This window comes from Mustela lutreola, chromosome 1 (genome assembly GCF_030435805.1).
Source record: "Mustela lutreola isolate mMusLut2 chromosome 1, mMusLut2.pri, whole genome shotgun sequence".
NCBI lineage: Eukaryota > Metazoa > Chordata > Mammalia > Carnivora > Mustelidae > Mustela > Mustela lutreola.
The window spans coordinates 151,750,826-151,771,227 of record NC_081290.1 but is presented as its reverse complement, the minus strand read 5'-3'; the positions used below and the strand labels follow the sequence as shown (position 1 = coordinate 151,771,227).

The following is a 20,402-nucleotide window of genomic DNA, read 5'->3' as shown; positions in this document are numbered from 1 at the left end:
TACAAGTTTGCCTCTTCCACATTCAAATAGCCAGAATAGCTTTAGCTATTCCGCTCACCTGTCCTAGTTTTGTCCTCTGGTGCTGTCAAGAGTAAGGCTACCATTCCAAAAGTCCTTGTCAAGTCAATAAGATACCCTGCCAGAAGGAAAACTTAAAAAAATGGTGTAAGTATTGGGAACAACGAGACAAAAAGACTAACCAGAAAATCCAAGAGAATCAACGGAAAAACAGAAACAATCAAAGAGTTAGCAAGTTGGGGAAAATTAATATACAAAAAATCAAATGTTTTCTTATATACTGTCAATAACCAGAGAAGAAACATAATGAAAACAATTTCATTTATAATACCAACAAAACCAAAAAATATCTAGGAATAAACCTAGCAACTAGCAAGAAATACAAAGAAAACAGGGACACCTGGGTGACTCAGTTGGTTAGACCACTGCGTTTGGCTCAGGTCATGATCCCGGAGTCTCAGGATTTAGTCCCGAATTGGGCTCCCAGCTCCATGGGGAGTCTGCTTCTCTCTCTGACCTTCTCCTCACTCATGCTCTCTCTTACTGTCTCTCAAATAAATAAATAAATAAAATCTTAAAAAAAAAAAAAGAAATACAAAGAAAATGATAAAACACTATCAAAGGACACAGAAAAAAAATTGAAATACATAAACAAGTCCATGTTTCTACATGCAAAGACTCAATGTTTTAAAGGTATCAAATCAGTTATTCCCCAAATTAATCCTGTAAACTTGGTACAATCCAAAAAGAGCAAAAGGATTTTTCACAGAATGTTAAAAGTTAAGTATATGATAAAAGTATTTCAAATAAATCGGGAAAAGATCATAGATTGTTTAATAAGTGATGTTGGGAGGTTGGCAATCCACTTGGAAACAAAGTACTTTAGATGCCACCCCACACAATGAAAGAAAAATAAATTCTAGACAGATAACAATAAATCATAAAAGTATGAAAAGAATGAAGAATATTTTTACAGTGGAAATGCATAGGCCTTTTAAAAAAAGTAACATGAAACAAAAAAGCCATAAAAAAAAAGGACTGACAGTTTTGATTAACAAAAGCTTAAAACTTCTGCAGAACAAGAAACTATAATTCAAATCAATACACTAATGACTAACTAAAAATATTAACTATATTATCTATCAATAAAGCAAATTAAGGAACAGAAACTGAATTAAAAATGGAAGAAACAAAGGGAAGAAAACAGCAAATATACACACATACAAGCATACACACAGCTACAAAGAAAACAAAACTAAAATGGCTTTAAGAAATTACTTTGCTCAATTCTATTCAAATAAACCTGGAAACTGACAGAAGCAAATGATAGTAAAATATAAACAAAACTGATTATAGGGCGCCTGGGTAGCTCAGTTGGTTAAGCGACTGCCTTCGGCTCAGGTCATGATCCCGGAGTCCCATGATCAAGTCCCGCGTTAGGTTCCCAGCTCCGCAGTGTCTGCTTCTCCCTCTGATCTTCTCCCCTCTCATGCTCATATTTAAAGAATTTGCCATGACCTCTGATCAAGCAATTCTTTTAATAATTTATGCTACTGATCTATTCACATATGTGAAATGATATACAAAAACTGTTTGCAATAGTAAAATATTAGAGACAATGTGCCTGCTTTATTATGAGGTCAGAAAAAATACTGAGGGAGCCTTTTCGCTTTAGGTATTAGTTTCCAAGATATACTGTTAAATGACAAAAGCAAGACAGGGAAGTATGTATAGTAGCTACCGTTCAAGTAAAAAAGAAAAAGGAATATACTTGGTTGTACATCCGTAAACATCTCTTAAAGTATATACAAATTCCTGGTAACATTCAAGTCACCTTGGGAAGGGCACTAGGAAGATGGGAGACAACAAGCACAAATGGGAGAACTTTTCCCATATACTCTTCTAACTTCAAGGTTTTGAACCATGTGAAGATAGTATCTATTTAACACTATTAAGAATAAAAAATAGAACTTCATTTTTCTAAGTCTGAGTATTCCAAATATAAAAATAAGAGTTGAGTGGTCTATGAGGAAATATCCCCGCAGTATCTAAATTGCTATAATATTTCTGATGGACACTCTCATAATACTTAATAAAAACCGAGATGTGTACAACATTTGAGCCACAAATTCTGTTTTAAGAAATAAATTCTAAAGAAAGAGTAGGCCAATAGGAGATTGTTCAAATAAATTAAGGTACATCCAAATAACAAAATAAGCAGCTATTCAATAATGGTAACATAAAGTGAGAAAAGGAAGATACTGTGATGTGCTTGAAATGTTTAACTGGCTTTCTGGATGGAGGTGAGCTCTGTTTTGTAGTATCTACGAATTTTGTAGTGTAAATACTCCAACCATGCCACTTTCAAGTTACCAGTGTGATCACTCACTGTGCAGTCATGAAGAGATACACATACTGACTCTTGTGAGTCTGTGTGAGCCACTCTCGTACACTACTGGGTATAGATGAATATGTAAAATATGATCACATTTATATTTTAAAATTATATATATATCCATATTTATAATATTAATGATAATACCCATACTTATATAACATCAAATATGACTTTTTGATGTGTTTTGTTACCTATTGCTACACATTGTTCTAGTTATCTATTCTTATGTAAGAAACCACACCAAAACCAGGAGCTTATTCTCTCTGACGGTTCTGTGAGTTGACTGGGGTCAGCTCACAGAAGTCAGTTGGGTCAGTTGGGTGACTCTCACCTGGGTTCTCACAGTGTTGCAGTTGGATGACAGATGGCGCTGGATCATCTGAATGTAGTATTGAGATGGACATATATATCAGATGACTTCTTCATTCAAATACCTAGAATCTCAGCTAGGATTTCTTGAAAAGTTGGGAGCTGGCTGGGATCTGTCTCCCACTCTCCTTGCCTTCCTCTGTTCATATAGCCTTACCATACAGTTTATGACCAGTTTGGAATTCCACACATTTTGTGGTTTCAGAGCAGGCTGACTTCTTATTAGAGGCTGGTTCCTCTCACAGCAAGCATTTTAAGAAAACTTAAAAAATGGCAAGGCTTCTTATGACTTAGCCTCAGGGGCATGCAGAATCACTTCTGCTGCATTCTACTAATCAAAAGCAAGTCACAAAGCCAGCCCAATTCAAGGAAAAGACCTACTTAAGAGCAAAAAGTATGATTTACTGGCTGGAGGCAACAGAGTGTTTATCTCTAGAGTAGCTATCAAAATATTAGAAAAATATACAGAAAAATGTAAATACTGGTTATACTGATGGGGAGGTATGCTTTTCCTCTAAGCATGTTTTATAATAATTTTTTCCCGATATTCTGGAATTTTTTAAAGTGGAAAAACCATATGTATATAATCAACATTTACAAAACATATTAACCAGGAAAACTTTCATTATATTAATGGAATGCAAAAAGCTCATGTGATACAATGTAAATCTGGATTATGGTAAATCTGGATTATTTATATCAGTTAGTGCTCTACAAATGAATTGCTCTAAGAAAACATAAAAAATTATATTCATATTAAAGTATATAGTGAATATCATAAATATCTAGAGTAAGATATATAAACAGACCAATGGTTAACTAGATAGAAAACATGATGAACTCTAAATGAATCAATGCCCAGGATTTCTATTCTGTATTTACACACACACACACACACACACACGCACCCCTTCTTGTGAATTCCTTGCATTCTCCACCATGACACGTTATTTCTTAAACACAAATTTTCACATAATAATAAGAACAAATTAATATAGGTAGTATATAAAATGAGTAGAAACATGTAAAGTACTTAGAACTGTACCTGTGACCTAATAAATGTTCAAACATGTGGTACATGGGGCACCATTGTCTCAGAAGATACTAAAAAGGTACATAATAAGATATTCTGTGGTAAAATAAAATTTGGATATTATAATCTCTCCTTGGAGAGTCACATGCATTCAGATATTAATGGCTTTGAGAAGTCCTGAAGTAAGCAATTGTTTACCTTCATTTATTCCAGTGTTTCTAATGCTATTATATATACTTAAATTTCCCCACCTGAAAACTGACGGGTTAGAATAGGTAAATTCTAAGATTTTCCTAATAACATATAACCCTATTAATCTTGAAAATTTTTTGAGGTGAATTAGAGACCAGTCTCTAATTTCTATTTTGCTTAATTTTGCCCCAAAAGTTGTTTTCCATTACTTAAAAATCATACTAGTTAACACACACATTTTAACTGTAATTGTATACTTCTGACTCACAAAAAAGAGAAAGTAAGTTCCTATAGAAGTAGAGGGAGATAAGGGTAACAATGAGAGCTCTGAGAAGAATGATTCAAATCATGTCAGCTTATATTCAGTGAATGGTGAGACAACAATGATTGACTGAAGAAAAACAATTATTTGTAAATGTAAGGAAGAAGGCCAAGAACCTAAAAATTAAAACTAGTCAAACCGTAATTAAAGAAGTCTGGAGGGAGATCTAATCAGAGCTGAGCAGAGAATCAGAGGTATTATGTAATATAAAAGAGCACTGGCCTGAGCAATATGACCTTGGTCAAATCATTTAAAAAATGGCAGGCTTGAACTCAATGACTTTGAAGTTGCCTTCAATTCCAGATGACTAGTCATCTGCAATCTAAAATACTCTTCTTCAGAGATCTTATATAGTTTAATCCCCTTTTTCATACATATGTGGAATCAAAGCCTAGGGAATTGAATTGATTTCCTCAAGGTCATGTATCTAATTAATTCAGTCACTTAAATACTGATTGCCTACTGTATCCTGGTACAAGAGATAAAACAGTAAATGAGTCAGAAAATTCTCTGCCCCACTGAGCTTAAATTCTAGAGAGAGGTGGTGGCAGGGTAAGGGTGAAGTGCTGTCAAGAAAGAAATAAAAAAATCTTACAATACCAGGTAGCTATTAACTCAGAACTAAAGCAGAGTAGGGAACAGGGTTTGTAAGGTGGTGCACTACGTGCGCCACATAGTTTAGATCAACATTGTGAGGAAAGGCATCTCCGAAAACACATTCAAACAGGGATTTGGAGTTTACTCTGCAGTAAAAGTATTTCAAACAGAAGGGACAGCAATGACAATAATCCTGAGAACAAATCTGTTGTCTCTCAAGAACAATAACAAGGAGACCAGTGTGGCTAGAGCTGAGCAAGCAAGGAGAATGGTAGGTAGTTAAGTCAAAGAAATAGGCTGAAACCACATTACATATGGCCCTGTAGGCAATGGTAAAAATGATAAATTTTATTCTAAGGCTAATAGGAAGTCATCGGTGGGTTTTGTTTGAAGGCACACCATGATCTCATTTATGTTTTAAAAAGTTTACCCTGACTACTATGTTGGAAATAAACTGTAAGGAACAAGAATAGAAGATGAATTGGAAGACCATTGTGGCCATCAAAGAGCTTGGACTAAGGTAGAAGTAAAGGTGGTAAGCAGTTGATTCATCGGGTGTGATGAGGTATGTGAGAAAAAGAGGGCTCAAATGGCTCTTAATTTGGGTAAGAGCAACCTGTGGATGATGACACCCTTTACTAAATGGGGAAGAACTGAGGATGGAATGTAGGAAGAAGGAGAAAAACTAAGTTCTATTTTAGACATGTTAAGTCAGAAATGCCTTGCAGACTTCTAAATGGAAATGTCATATATATATATATGCGCGCGCGCGCGCGTGTGTGTGTGTGTGTGTCTGGAGCTCAGAAATGAAGTGGGGCTATACAGCCTCAAACATGGGACTGTGCAAGACTATCTAGAAAAGATTATCTAGAAAAGGGCAAGACTACCTAGATAAAAAGTCTTTATCTAGAAAAGTCTCCCTCCTCTTTTCTAAGTGAGAAACCATATACCTTCTTTAGTGTTTTAAACTGCACTGTATTGTCTTTCATAAATTAGATATATTGTCCACATAACAGAAATGCTTTAATTAAAGGGAGTGATAAAAATGAAAATCAGTAATGACAACAGCAACAAGTTAGTAAAAATAGCAACAGCCAAAATCTTCAATTAGGCATGATAATACAGAGGAGAACTGGAGGACAGAGAGATGTAACACAGAATATTTTGTATTATAAGGTTCTGGTTAAAACCAAAATTCCAGGGAAGACAAATCAGCACCTGTCCATGGAAAGGATACAGTGAGAAAGTAACTCAGGTAACACCTGCGTTGTGAACGTGTCATATGCAAAGGGTGTTGGTGCCAGAAGGCTAAGACACTAGGAAAGAATGTCCAAGCTATTGCTGTTAGGAAAGCATTTTTCCCTTATAAATAAGGAAAAAGAAAGGGGAAGGAAAATGCATTATTATCGAGCTGCAAATCACAAAAAAATTAGGCAGTTAGCATGTAAAACAGGATCTGTGATAGCTAGAAGGGCAAAGCTCATTAAAGAAAAATATTTAAATAAAGGAAAAAGAATACAATGTTCAGTTTTTATTTAAAAATAGTCCTATAATGCCTTGGTGGGTCAAACTGTTTAGTGTCTGACTCCTGATTTTTGGCTCAGGTCATGATCTCAGGATTGTGAGATCCAGGCCGCCGTTGGGCTCTCTGCTCAGCATGGAGTTGACTTGAGATTATCTCCCTCTCCCTTTGCCCCTCCCTGCTCACGCTCTTCCTCTAAAATATATAATCTTTAAAAAATAAATAAAAATAGCCCTATAATGAGCTGAATGCTTATGGATTTTTTTTTTTTTTTTGAGGAAAAAAAACCCACTATACACCTCGGTTCGTTGTATAGTTAAAAGGAACAAAGGAGAAACTTCATTCTCTCATTTACATTTGTCCTTTTAAAATTCTATATTCCTATTGATGCTAAATAAATCACCTTAACAATGCAAAAAACCACTCACCTGATATATTTCTTTGGTCTATTTACTGTGAACTAAAGGAGAAGCCCAGAAGGAGAAGGGAAACAATCAGCATCTTCTCTAAGTCCTATATCTTGATTACTATAATTTTTGTTAAAAGCCTACATTCACTCACTTCTGAATAGCTAGTCTCCTCTAATGACACTCTAATTTTAATCTACAAATGTCGCAATGAGTTTATTCAACCATAATATGTAAGATTTTTTCCATATTTTGTTTTTTCAAAATTAGATCCAAAATCCATCCTGGGGCTTAAATTCTTTTTAATTATAAAGAAAAAATTATTCAGGCTAAGGGAGAAAAAAGCCTTGCAGAGGAAAAAAATCACCAAGGGTGTACTTTTGGCTGTTGTAGTAACCTAAATTCAATTATTGTTTCTGAGAGTTTGGCTCTGAATCAGGTTTCAGAGTCCTTGGCCACTTTCCCTATCAAAAGGAATCTATACTAATGGATACACATTAGGTTTGCTTTCATTTTATTTATTATTTATTTAACGTCATCTTATATAACCTTCTTTTACGTTATTTTCTCTCTGGTTTAATTTCATCTTTAAAAAGATTCATTACAAACGTTGGTTTATTCTAAAGCCTGTGGTCCCCTAAGTCCCATGTAAAAATAAACTGTTGATCAGGCTCACGCAGAATATCATGTTGTTAAGTGACAACAGTTTTAGAATGGAGGTCTGATTCCAAATTTTGCACACTTATTACACTACACTGCTTTATCTGCCTTTTAGTCTGCCTTGAAAAGTCACCTACTTGCCCCATCAGATATAAAGACTTATGGTAATTAAGATAAGAGAAAATTAAGTATAGAAAAACACAGAATAGTGAAATAAGTTCATACGTGAGAACTTGACATACAGCAGAGGCAGCATTACAGATCAATAGATAAAAGACTAGTCAAGAAATAGCACTAATCAGATGATTTGGTATTAGGAAATACCAAAAATGGTATTTCCCCAGCACACCTAGATATAAAAAGAAGTGCTATAGTTTAAAAATCCGAATCTGGAAAGCAGAACTTTAAACTGCTGGACGAAAACACAGATGAATATTTTTTATGACTTTCAATAGAGATTTTTTTTAAAGATTTTATTTATTTATTCATTTGACAGAGAGAGAGGCAGAAAGGCAGGCAGAGAGACTGAGGGAAGCAGGCTTCTGCTGAGCAAAGAGCTCCACGCAGGACTTGATCCTAGGACCCTGGAATCATGCCCTGAGCCAAAGGCAGAGGCTTTAGCCCACTGAGCCACTCAGGTGCCCCTCAATAGAGATTTCTTAAAATACATTTAAAAACAAGAAAAAAATGAGTAATATACACATTAAACTTTTAAACTTCAGCTCAACAAAAGACACCATTAAAAAAGTAAAAAGCCAAGCTAGATATCTGTAATGTATAAACTGACAAAAAAAAAGTATAATCCAGAATATACGTGTGCATATTTGTGTATGTCTATAAAAAATGCAATTCACAGAAGAGGAAACATAATTAGCTAATAAACTTAAAGAAGTTCAATCTCACTAGCAATACAAATTAGGGAATTTGGGAAACTCCCACATCAGGGAAATACAAACTAAAATAGCAATAATGATTGCCAATAAGACTGGCAAAAATTAAAAAGTGTGATGATACCAAGTGATAGTAAGGATGTAGAGCAATGGGAACTCCCTGTGCTTTCATCTGGAGTTCTAAATTGGTACAACCATTGTGGAAAGCAATTTGGCAACATCCTAGTAAAGCTGAAGAATCACATGTCTTATGACCCAACAATTCCATTTTTAGGTATATATTCTAGAGAAACTCAAATGGATGAACAAGAATATTCATGGCAGCATTATTTACAATAGAGGAAAAACAAGATACAATCTAAATACTCACTGAGTAAAATAAACTAATGTGATGTATTTATACAATAAAATATTGAACAGCAGAGAAAGCAAATAAACAGATACATATTACCATTTCTTACACACATATACAACAAAAGCTGCAAAAAATGCTTACAGTTTTGACACTATAAAGTTTTAAAACAAACTAATACTATATATAATTTAGGAAAAAATACATGTGAGTAAATATATAAGTAAAAACACAAAAACACCAAGTTCTAAATAATGATAGTTTAGAAGAGAGGTTCAATCAGGGAGACCTGAGGTTTTTGTTAGTGTTTTATATTAAGTGGTTGGCAAATCTACCAATATTTGATGTATTATTCTTTATACATATCTGTATGTCAGACACATGTGTAAAATCTTTTATTTATTTATTTTTAAACAGATTTATTTATTTATTTGACAGACAGAGATCACAAGTAGCCAGAGAGGTAGGCAGAGAGAAAGGAGGAAGCAGGCTCTCCGCTGAGCAGAGAGCTGGATGTGGGGTTTGATCCCAAGACCCTGAGATCATGACCTGAGCCAAAGGCAGAGGCTTTAACCCACTGAGCCACCCAGGTGCCCCTGTAATATCTTTTAAAAAGAAAAGACAAAAAAAGGAAGTTAAGGATCCTATAATTATGATACTTTGTTCCTCTCAGGGAGAAAATAATTTTAAAATTATACTATGTAGGATAAATAGAGACCTAGTTAGTAATTCACTTTTTTCACTAGATTTGTATCTATGTATCTTCCTTCCACTTTCCAAGTTTATCTTCTCCCATTCTGGGCCTATCAATTTATTTCTAACCCTGTGAAAAATAACTACAGTGAGCTGATAAGGAAGGAATTATTTGGTATGTACTTGGAAAAGTAACCACAGAATATTTTTATCTCAAAAATCATGACATCTGGATATATTACAGCCATTATTTAACTCCATAGACCCACACAAATGAAGAAAAGGCTTAAAGCCAAAATTTATTCAAGAATTTAAAATGAAAACAAAAATAATAGTTATCTCAGGGCACCTGGGTGGCTCAGTGGCTTAAGCCTCTCCCTTCATTCAGCTCAGGTCATGATCTCGGTGTCCTAGGATGGAGTCCCGCATCAGGCTCTGGCTCTCTGCTCAGTGGGGAGCCTGCTTCCCTCTCTCTCTCTGCCTGCCTCTCTGCCTACCTGTGATCTCTCTCTCTCTGTATTAAATAAATAAATAAAATCTTTTATTTTAAAAATTTTAAATTTTAATCCTTTTTTAAAAAAAGATTTTATTTATTTATTTGACAGGGAGAAAGAGATCATAGATAGAGAGGCAGGCAGAGAGAGGGAGGGAGAAACAGGCTCCTTGTTGAGCAGAGAGGCCAATACGGAGCTCAATCCCAGGACCCTGAGATCATGACCTGAGCCAAAGGCAGAGGCTCAACCCACTGAGCCACCCAGGCACCTGATAAATAAAATCTTTTTTTAAAATAATAGTTATCTCATTAGATTCTACTAATTCTTTGTTTTGTTTTTGTTGTTGTTGTTGTTTTAAAAAGATTATTTATTTATTTATTTGACAGACAGAGATCACAAGTAGGCAGAGAGGAGGAAGCAGGCTCCCCGAGGAGCAGAGAGCCTGATGCGGGACTTGATCCCAGGACCCTGGGATCATGACCTGAGCCGAAGGCAGAGGCTTTAACCCACTGAGCCACCCAGGGGCCCCTAATTCTTTGTTTTGATGGCATTATGAAATAGAAAATTTCACTGCTTTAGAAGTTACATTTGATTACAAGGGGTGTAACCACCTTGACTTTCACCCAAATTATAATTGAGGGGAAAAAAAATTACCACTCTGATGTTACTTTAGTCTTACAAATTAGAAATAACTAGAAAATGGAGAAGTACATATATTTTTATACATATACATATACTTTACAATATGTTTACAATAATAACTGGGAAATAAATGATTAAAAATTTTGTAGAACTTCTACTTAATCTTGATGCAGATAAAGAATTCTAATCTTTTTTTTTTTTTTTTTTTTTTTTTTTTTTAATATTTTATTTATTTGACAGAGATCACAAGTAGGCAGAGAGGCAGGCAGAGAAAGAGGAGGAAGCAGGCTCCCTGCTGAGCAGAGAGCCCGATGTGGGGCTCGATCCCAGGACCCTGAGATCATGACCTGAGCCGAAGGCAGCGGCTTAACCCACTGAGCCACCCAGGCGCCCCTAATCTTTATTTACAATATAAATGATGCTCATTCATCTTGTGAAAAGCATAATTCTTTTTTATTTTTTTATTTTTATTTTTATTTTTATTTTTTTTTAAAGATTTTATTTATTTGTCAGAGAGAGCGAGCGAGAGCAAGCACAGGCAGACAGAGTGGAAGGCAGAGTCAGACGGAGAAGCAGGCTCCCTGCGGGGCAAGGAGCCCGATGTGGGACTCGATCCCAGGACGCTGGGATCATGACCTGAGCCGAAGGCAGCTGCTTAACCAACTGAGCCACCCAGGCGTCCCGCATAATTCTTTTTTAGATTAAAAAAATAAACTAGTCTTCCACCCCCCAAAATAAAGGGTAAATCATTCCAAAAAGTTTCATTCTCTCTTCCAAATATGAACTGAAGAAAGTAAATTAGTTTGTTATTAAGTATAAAATAATGAAACAGAAAATACAGTTTAAAGATTTTTTTTTTTTTTTTTATTTGACAGAGAGAAATTACAAGTACACTGAGAGTCAGACAGAGAGAGAGAGAAGGAAGCAGGCTCCCTGCCGAGCAGAGAGCCCGATGCGGGACTCGATCCCAGGACCCTGAGATCATGATCCGAGCCGAAGGCAGCGGCCCAACCCACTGAGCCACCCAGGTGCCCGAAAATACAGTTTAGATTTTGCCAAGCATTACCACAGCAAATTGACTCCCTTAGCCTTAAAAAACTGTTTAGGGGATAGGCCATATTCAGAAATGAGTTCTTTGAAACTTGTCAAAATTGTTCTGCCATCTCATAATTTACAGATTAAGAAAATAAGACATCAATGAATGAAATACAAGACATAAATAAATGCAAGGGTATTTTGTGTTCATGTACTAGAAAATTAATATTGTCAAAATGTCCATACTGCCCAAAGAAATCTATAGACTTCCAATCCCTATCAAAATTCCAATGGCATTTTTCACAGAAATAGAACAAATAATCCTAAAATTTGTTTGGAACCACAAAATACCCTGAATAGCCAAAGGAATCTTGAGAAAGGAAAACAAAGCTGGAGGCATCATGTTCACTATTTCAAATTATGTTACAAAACTATAGCAATCCAAACAGTATAGATTCGACATAAAAACAGACAGATCAAGGGAACAAAGAAGAGAAACTAGAAATAAACCCATGCATACATCGCCAATTAACTTACAACAAAGGAGTTAAGAATACACAATAGGGAAAGGAGAGTCTCTTCAATAAATAGTGTCAGGAAAATCAGACAACCACATGCATAAGAACGAAACTAGACTACTATCTTAAACCATACACAAAACTAGCTCAAAATGGATTAAAGACTCAAATATAAGATCTGACAGCATTTAACTCCTAGGAGAAAACACAGGCAGTAAACTCCCTAACATTGGTCTTGGTGATGAATTTGGGGATTGGACATCAAAACCAAAAGTTAACAAAAGCAAATTAAGTTGTATGTCAAACTAAAAAGCTTCTGTAATGTAAAGAAAACCATCAAAAAAAAGGAAAAAGCAACCTACTGAATGGCAGAAAATATTTGCAAATCATAGAACTGATAAAGGATTAACATTTAAAATACATAAATAACTCATATGACTTAAAAGCAAAACAATCAGTCTAATTTAAAAATAGATCTGAATAGACAGTTTCCTCAAGAAGACCTACAGATGGCCTACAGATACATGAAAAGATGCTCAACATCACTGATATTAGGAAAATGAAAATCAAAACAACAATAGCACCTCACACCTGTTGGATTATTATCAAAAAGGTAAGAATGTATCTGCAAGGATGGGAGAAATGGAAACCCTGTTCACTGCTTGTAGGAATGTAAAGTGATGAAGGCACAAGGGAAAACAGTATTGAAGTTCTGCAAAAACTTAAATTAGAACTACCCTATGATCCAGCAATTCCACTTCTGAGTATTTCTCAAAATATGAAAACACTAACTGAAAAAATACATGCACCCCCATGTTCACTGCAGCACTATTTATAATATCAAGATATAGAAACAACAACAAAAAAGATATAGAAATGATCTGTGTTCATTGATGGATAAAAGGATAAAGAAAACTGGTGTGTGTACACACACACACACATACATACACAAATATTAGTCAGCCATTAAAAAGGACAAAATCTTCCCATTTGTTAGAGTATGGATGAACCTTGATAGCATTATGTTAAATAAAAAAAGTCAAACAGAGGAAGACATATAATATATGATCTCACTTATATGTGGAATCCAAACAACAAACCCAAGCTCACAGATAACAAAAAACAAGACTGGTAGTTAGGAAACAAGCTAAGAGGTTCAAAAGGTACAAACTTCCAGTTACAGAATAAAAATGTCATGGGGATGTAATGTACAGCAATGGTGACTATAGTTAATAATATGGTATCACGTATTTGGAAGCTAAGAGAGGAAATCTTAATGCTCATCACAAAAAACATTTTTTATAATTATGTATGATGATAAATGTTAACTAGACTTATTGTGATCCTTTCACAATGCATACAAACACTGAATCATTATGCTATCTATACACCTGAAACTAGTATGTCAATTATACCTCAATTTAAAAAAATTGATCTCACATATTTTTAAGGGTTTTTTTTTTAAAGTAATCTCTACATCCATTGTGGGGCTCGAACCCACAACCCCAGGATCAAGAGTGGTAGACTCCACTGACTGAGGTGTCCTGATTTCACATTTGTATAATACTTAAAATAATACAATAATACAATAAGGTAATCCTTTTTGGGAAAAATATGCATGACCAAATTTTTATTTCATGAATATATCCTGAAATTCCAGAATAACTTTCCAGAAAGCATATGAGTTTCTATTAAACATATTCACTTTAAGAATATTTTCTCCAGGGCACCTGGGTGGCTCAGTGGGTTAAGCCGCTGCCTTTGGCTCGGGTCATGATCTCAGGGTCCTGGGATTGAGTCCCGCATCGGGCTCTCTGCTCAGCAGGGAGCCTGCTTCCTCCTCTCTCTCTGTCTGCCTCTTTGCCTACTTGTGATTTCTCTCTGTCAAATAAATAAATAAAATCTTAAAAAAAAAAAAAAAAAGAATATTTTCTCCATTTCAATTAGTTTTAGGCCAAAGCTAGAAAAGCTCTTTGAAGTTTCCATTAGACTATGACATGCACGTAATACAGTTTCATGGTTATAATTTACATTTACAGGTATAAAGCAAGTTATGACATCTAGCAGCAAAATACATGGTTAATTATGCTTTCTGGTTCTTAAGGTCATAAAGTGGTTAAGGAAAGAAGGGAATTAAATTTAGTTGATTTCTTATTGTGTGCTGAGCTTTTAAGTATCTGAGGATTTTTATTTCTCAAAACAGTCTCATGAAAAAAGAAATTCTGGAAATACATATAAGAAACTATAAAAAGGGGATAAAAATTGAGAATATGAGGAATGTAAGTAGAAATAATGATTTTCACTATAAATTTGTAACATTATAAATCATGCTTAGACATCATCTATTCAAAAAATTAAATTAAAAAACATAATCAGGGGAAAAAAAACAACCCTGAAGAACAAGAGGCCTCTGATGGGGAGAAAGTAAAAAATGGGTGGAGGGAGGAGGGCATTTTAACAGGGATTCTAGATCACCATTGATTGATTTTTTTTTTTAAAGAGAGGGACCACGCAGGGCGGGATGGGGAGGGGTAGAGGGAGAGAGAAAGAGAGAATCTTAAGCAGGATCCATACCCAGCACAGAGCACAATGTGGGCTTTATCTTATGACCTGAGCCAAAATCAAGAGTAGGCTGCTTAAAGGACTGAGCCACTTAGGTGCCTCCGTTAATTGATTTCTGATGCAATTCATTGATTGAAGCATTAATCCAATTCTGGTCTATATATAGTATACATTTGTCCTTTTTTCTACTGGACTTTAGGTAATATTTTATTTTTTTAAAAAAATATGTTATTTATTTGAGAGAGAAAGAACATGGTGGGGGGTCAAAGGGAGAAGCATACTCCCCGCTGAGCAGGGAGCCGGATGCAGGACTCTACCCCAGGACTCCAGGATCATCATCAGAGCTGAAGGCAGTTGCTTAACCAACTGTGTCAGTAAGGCGCTACCCCAAATTATGCATTGTTAATATTTTACAGAAACAGTATTTGTTTAGCTTTATATACATACAATTTTATTTTTTTAATTATTTAATTTTATTTTATTTCCTCATCATTCTTTCTTTCACCTCCTAACATCTTCCAGAGATCATTTTAAAGAAGAATCTTGAGGGGCGCCTGGGTGGCTCAGTGGGTTAAAGAAGAATCTTGAAACCTTTAGAATTGCCATTAGTACAAGTCTTAGATTCTTACTTTTTGTTTATATGGAAATAGCTTCATTTCATCTTTGTTCTTGAGAACATGTTGAATTCTCTGGAAGATGCAGAGATGAATTTTGGGGTACTAGATGTTTATAAGGAAGAGATCTGTGAAGGAAAGTGGTGGAAGCAAGACTGGGCAAAGGAAGAAGTGACATTCCTGCCATGAATTCTCAGACAGTATCCACAAACTGGTTGGGAGCCCTGGAGCAAACAATGGCATTCAAAAGGTCTTTTTTGTTATTGTTGCTGTTTTTGAAGATTTTTTATATTTTCAAGATTTTTGTTTCTGTTTCTCTCCCAAAATTTCACAGAAGTGTTGATTTCTTTTTATTTATCCTGCTAGGGCTAGCAACCAACAGAACGATGAAACCAACTCAACAACTATGAAAGCTAAAAGACAGTATAATATTATCTTTAAAGTCTGGAGAGAAAATAATTTCAACCCGAATTTTGTACTTTGTGAAACTTGTAAACATGGAGATGCACTGCCAGATCCCCTTCAAAGAAAGACTTGCTGATCAGTTGCAGGAAGTGGGTTAGAGGACACCCTTCAGCTGCAGAGTTGCCTTACCTAACCTCATGCTCTTCCTGGGACAGTCTGCAACTAGCAATTGTTGGAGGGGCTAAGAAGGCCTGGATGAAACTGTGAGATACTGAATAAGTATGTAATATTTATAGAAATAACAGATACAGTCATAAAGATTACCTATCTACATGAAACTACTTGGAATAAATAAGTTTTTCTAAAAATTAGATGTCTAGAAACACAAGTTTTGAAATAGAAACATTTAGATTTCTGAAATGCAAAACTACAGTTTAGACTGCTACTTGAAGAGAAATTTAATGAACTGTTATATGTAGATGAAAATGAAGTTATCCAGAATGCAGCAAGAGAGACAAGGGAAATATGAAAGTGATGTTAAGAGAAATGGAGGACAGAATGAAAGGTCCTAAAAAGAGGATGATTAGAGTCCTAGGAGTGAGTTCCTAGAGGAGATAATGCAGAAGAGATAATATTTAGGGAGATAATGGCTGCAAATTTTTCCTAAACTGCTAACATGTGGATCCACAGATCAAGGAGGACTCTAATTACCCTCTTTATTTTCACACACAAAGTATTTATTTGAACTTAAAATAAACATCTGATGTAAGGTTGAGGCTTTTTCTTTAATTGCTCATCTACTAATATTTCAGATTTTTCTTACATGCTACAAGCTTATCACCATCCATGATTTCTACTTCCTATTTCTTCAAAGTGAACAGAGCATTCAAATACTCATAAAGCAATCTATGTACAAATCCTAGATTTTTACAATCTCCTCAAAGATCTTTCATAGTTCATCTTGCCTATAGTAACTTCAACAACTTGACTTCATCAATACTTTTTTAAAAATTTTATTTATTTATTTGACACACAGAGAGAGATTACAAGTAGGCAGAGAGAGGGGGAAGCAGGCTCCCTGCTCAACAGAGAGCCCGATGCGTGGCTCTATCCCCGCATCGGAAGCGGAAGGCAGAGGCTTAACCCACTGAATCACCCAGGTGCCCCTCATCAATTTTTTTCTAAAGCAATCAACTTATTTTCATGAAAATAATGCTTTCTTGGGGTGCTTGGGTGGCTCAGTTGGTTAAATGTCCTACTCCTGATTTCAGCTCAGGTCATGATCTCAGGGTCTTGGGATGGAGTCCTGCATTGGGTTTCCCATCCAGCAGGGTATCTGCTTAAGGATTCTCTCTTCTTCTCCCTCCCCAAATCACCCTATCTCTCTCTATATAAAATAATCTTTAAAAAAAAAAAAAAAAAGAAAAGAAAAGAAAAAGAAAATTCTTTCTTTTCCAATCCATTCTTCACTGTCTTACCTAATATTTAATTCAACTCCATACTGAAGTAACACATACTACTTAACATAAACAGGTTCTAGATAAACATAATGAATTTAGAATAGACAAAATAAACACCATTAACACATAACTACTGGTAAGGAAGAGAAGTTTGCAGGTATTCCAAAAAATAGTCTTCCAGGAGATGCATCCAACATGCACAGGTCATCAGTTTATCTTATAGCAGGGTTGGAAAATATCCTCCAACCTAGCAAGCCAGCTAATCTGAAAAGTCAGTTATTTTGAGTACAATTGGTATCTGTACATGGCACTTTTTAATCTTTGAGGGAACTCAAGTCTCACTTCCTGATTCTGCTTCTACAGAAAGGTGTCTGATATGGGCCAAGAACAAAATGGTATCATCAGAGAGGACAAATATGTAACTGTATCAACAGATGAATATTTTGTAGGAGAAGGAAAATAACTGAAAAAGTTTGGGTGAAAACTCTAATAATCCTCTTTCTCTTTTTTCCCTTGCTGACGCGTCCCTTCCATTGGAAGGGCTATTAGAATTAGGAAGGGATCTGGAAGAAAATAAGCATAGAGAAGGTAGTTTATGAAGGCTCAGCTTTAGGTGTTAAGTAGAAGAGTTATCATTTCCAGATCTTCACTCACTTTGTCCAATTACGGTACAAGTGGTAAACCTCAGAAGACCAGAAGTTGACTTTGGGCAAAATTTATAAGGCAGTTCTTTTGGTCTTTCTTTTGTTAAAAAGGGCAAGAGGAAATCCTCTAGATAGATAAATGGACACACACACACATCCCTTGCAAAAAACGTCACTGTAAGCAGCTAATCAAAAATTTGGGCTTTCGAATTATAGCCAAAATTCTCTATCAGCTATGCAAAATATATCGTAATGTTCACACAAGAACGTGTATTTGCATACATAGTGCTTCTATTTGGTGGTAAAGTTAAGACATCACTTATCTTAATTTTTTCCACAGTTACCCTTTGAAATTGAAGTGCTATATTTTATTTGAGGGTTAAGATGATAAAATATTTATCTAAGAAACTGTTAAAGTGATTATCTAGTCACTTAAACTTTAGGACCTCAGGAAGCATTTCCCTACTCAACTTATAAAGAGACATAATAACTTGGCTCTGAAATATTTCCATTGGACATGCTGGAAAAATAAATGTACTCTTCTAAATTAACCTTTGTATACTTAATAAACAACTTGTATTTTTAGCTATAAAATAATCCATATCATATTTAAGATATTTTCACTAGAGCTCTCCATATTTTTAAAAGGAACAAAAGAGTAAGAACTCACTTTAGTTACAGAATTATCTGATTTCCATATTGATTTTCTCCTACTGGACTAATGAATTCCTTCGGGGTAAAAGCTGCATTTTTGCACTGTTGCTTCCTCAGCAACTATCAATATGCCCCAATGTTAGATATATGTAATAAAAGATTGTTGCATTAATGAGTGAGTTTTATATAGGAAGGGAAAAAAGAAACTGTGGCTTATGGGAGAAAAGTTTCTAGATTAATTTAATACTAGATGGGTAAGAACATTAGAGATTATTCAATCTGATCTTCTAACTTTTGAGATGAAGAAATTATAAACTGAGTGGTCTAAAGACACAAAGTTAATCAGAGATACAGCCAGGACTAGAATGTCTCCCAAATGTTCATTCATATAAGTGGTGTTTTATTTTTGTTTTTAGTATTTTTAATAAGAAGAGGTGTAAAGTGACGTAAAACTGTGGGTTTTGAAATTAGAAAGATGATTCACATTCCAGCTCTATCACTTTATGAATTTGGGTAAACTGTATAAGTACATGAGACTCAATTTCCGCATTTATAAAATTGAGTACAATCTAATTTACTGGGCTATTCTGAGGATTAAATGAGATACGTGTATAAATTTGCTGAAGGGGAGCCTGGGTGGCTCAGTGGGTTAAGGCTTCTGCCTTCAGCTCAGGTCATGATCTCAGGGTCCTGGAATCGAGCCCCTGCATCCAGCTCTCTGCTCAGAGGGGAGTGTGCTCCCCGCCCCCGCCCCTGCTCTGCCTATTTGTGATCTGTCTGTCAAGTAAATAGATAGAATCTTTAAAAAAAAACAAAACTGCCGAATACAGGACCTGGTGCACAGTATACTTAATAAACTAGAACCTTCTATGATTATTATATTATATTGCTTTTATTTTACTATTCCCATAAACTACTGAAATTATTTCCTTAAATTGGTATGGTAATGCCTTTAAAGATTACTAGAAATAAGATTTATTGGCATGTCTTTATTATAGTGACATACTAGAATTTATTTGTATCTATTACAGTGATAAAATAGAACTAGATTACACTGAATTTTTTTTTTTTTTTAAAGATTTTATTTATTTATCAGAGAGAGAGAGGGGGAGAGAGCGAACACAGGCAGACAGAATGGCAGGCAGAGGCAGAGGGAGAAGCAGGCTCCCCGCTGAGCAAGGAGCCCGATGTGGGACTCGATCCCAGGACGCTGGGATCATGACCTGAGCCGAAGGCAGCTGCCCAACCAACTGAGCCACCCAGGCGTCCCACACTGAATTTTTTTTTAAGTAAACTACATACAGCAAGGGGCACAAAGACACGACCCTGAGATCGTGTCACGTGCTCAGAACGTCTGGGTGGCTCAGCTGGTTGAGTGTCTAACTTTGGCTCACTGAGATCATGACCTCAGGGTCCTGGCCCCAAGTCGGGCTCCCTGCTCAGCTCCCTGCTTTTCCCTCTCCCTCTGCCTGCTCCCCCTGCTTATAATCTTCTTCTGTCAAATAAATAAATAAAATCTTTTTAAAAAAGTCACATGCTTTACCAACTGAGCCAGCCAAGTGCCCCCGTATTGAATATTTTTAATGCTATTTTGCAGTTCAGTAAAATAATTATTCTCAAAAGCAGTAATGAGAATGAAACAGTGAAAATTTACATGGGACAGAAAAACACCACAGGCTACCATTTGCTGTTATAAAAGTTATCAAAGGTGATACAGAATAATGCTTGTTAGAGGTCAGGGGTTGGCAAACCACAGCTTACAGACCAAATTTGCCACAATTCTGTTTTTGTAAATAAAGCTTTACTAGAACTTTATTTGTTAATATACTGTCCATGGCTGCTTTTGTATTACACCAGCAGAATTGTGTAGTTTAAAAAAAAAAAATGTGTCATATATATAGAGAGAGAGAGAGTGAGAGAG

General features: G+C 35.5%; 1 protein-coding gene across 4 annotated transcripts in view; it reads right to left on the bottom strand.

Annotated features, from left to right (window-relative positions):
- The window catches only part of FZD3 (frizzled class receptor 3), a 92,610-nt gene that overhangs the window by 19,542 nt on the left and 52,666 nt on the right, over positions 1 to 20,402 (bottom strand). Inside the window, exon 1 of one of the 4 annotated variants that reach the window (XM_059176804.1) lies at positions 2,748 to 2,910. The exons of the other annotated variants lie outside the window; for them this stretch is intronic. Within the exon in view, the coding sequence (XP_059032787.1) occupies positions 2,748 to 2,795 (48 nt within the window). The 5' untranslated portion in view covers positions 2,796 to 2,910. Of the gene's footprint in view, positions 1 to 2,747; positions 2,911 to 20,402 lie in introns of those variants that run through there. 4 annotated transcript variants of the gene reach the window in all.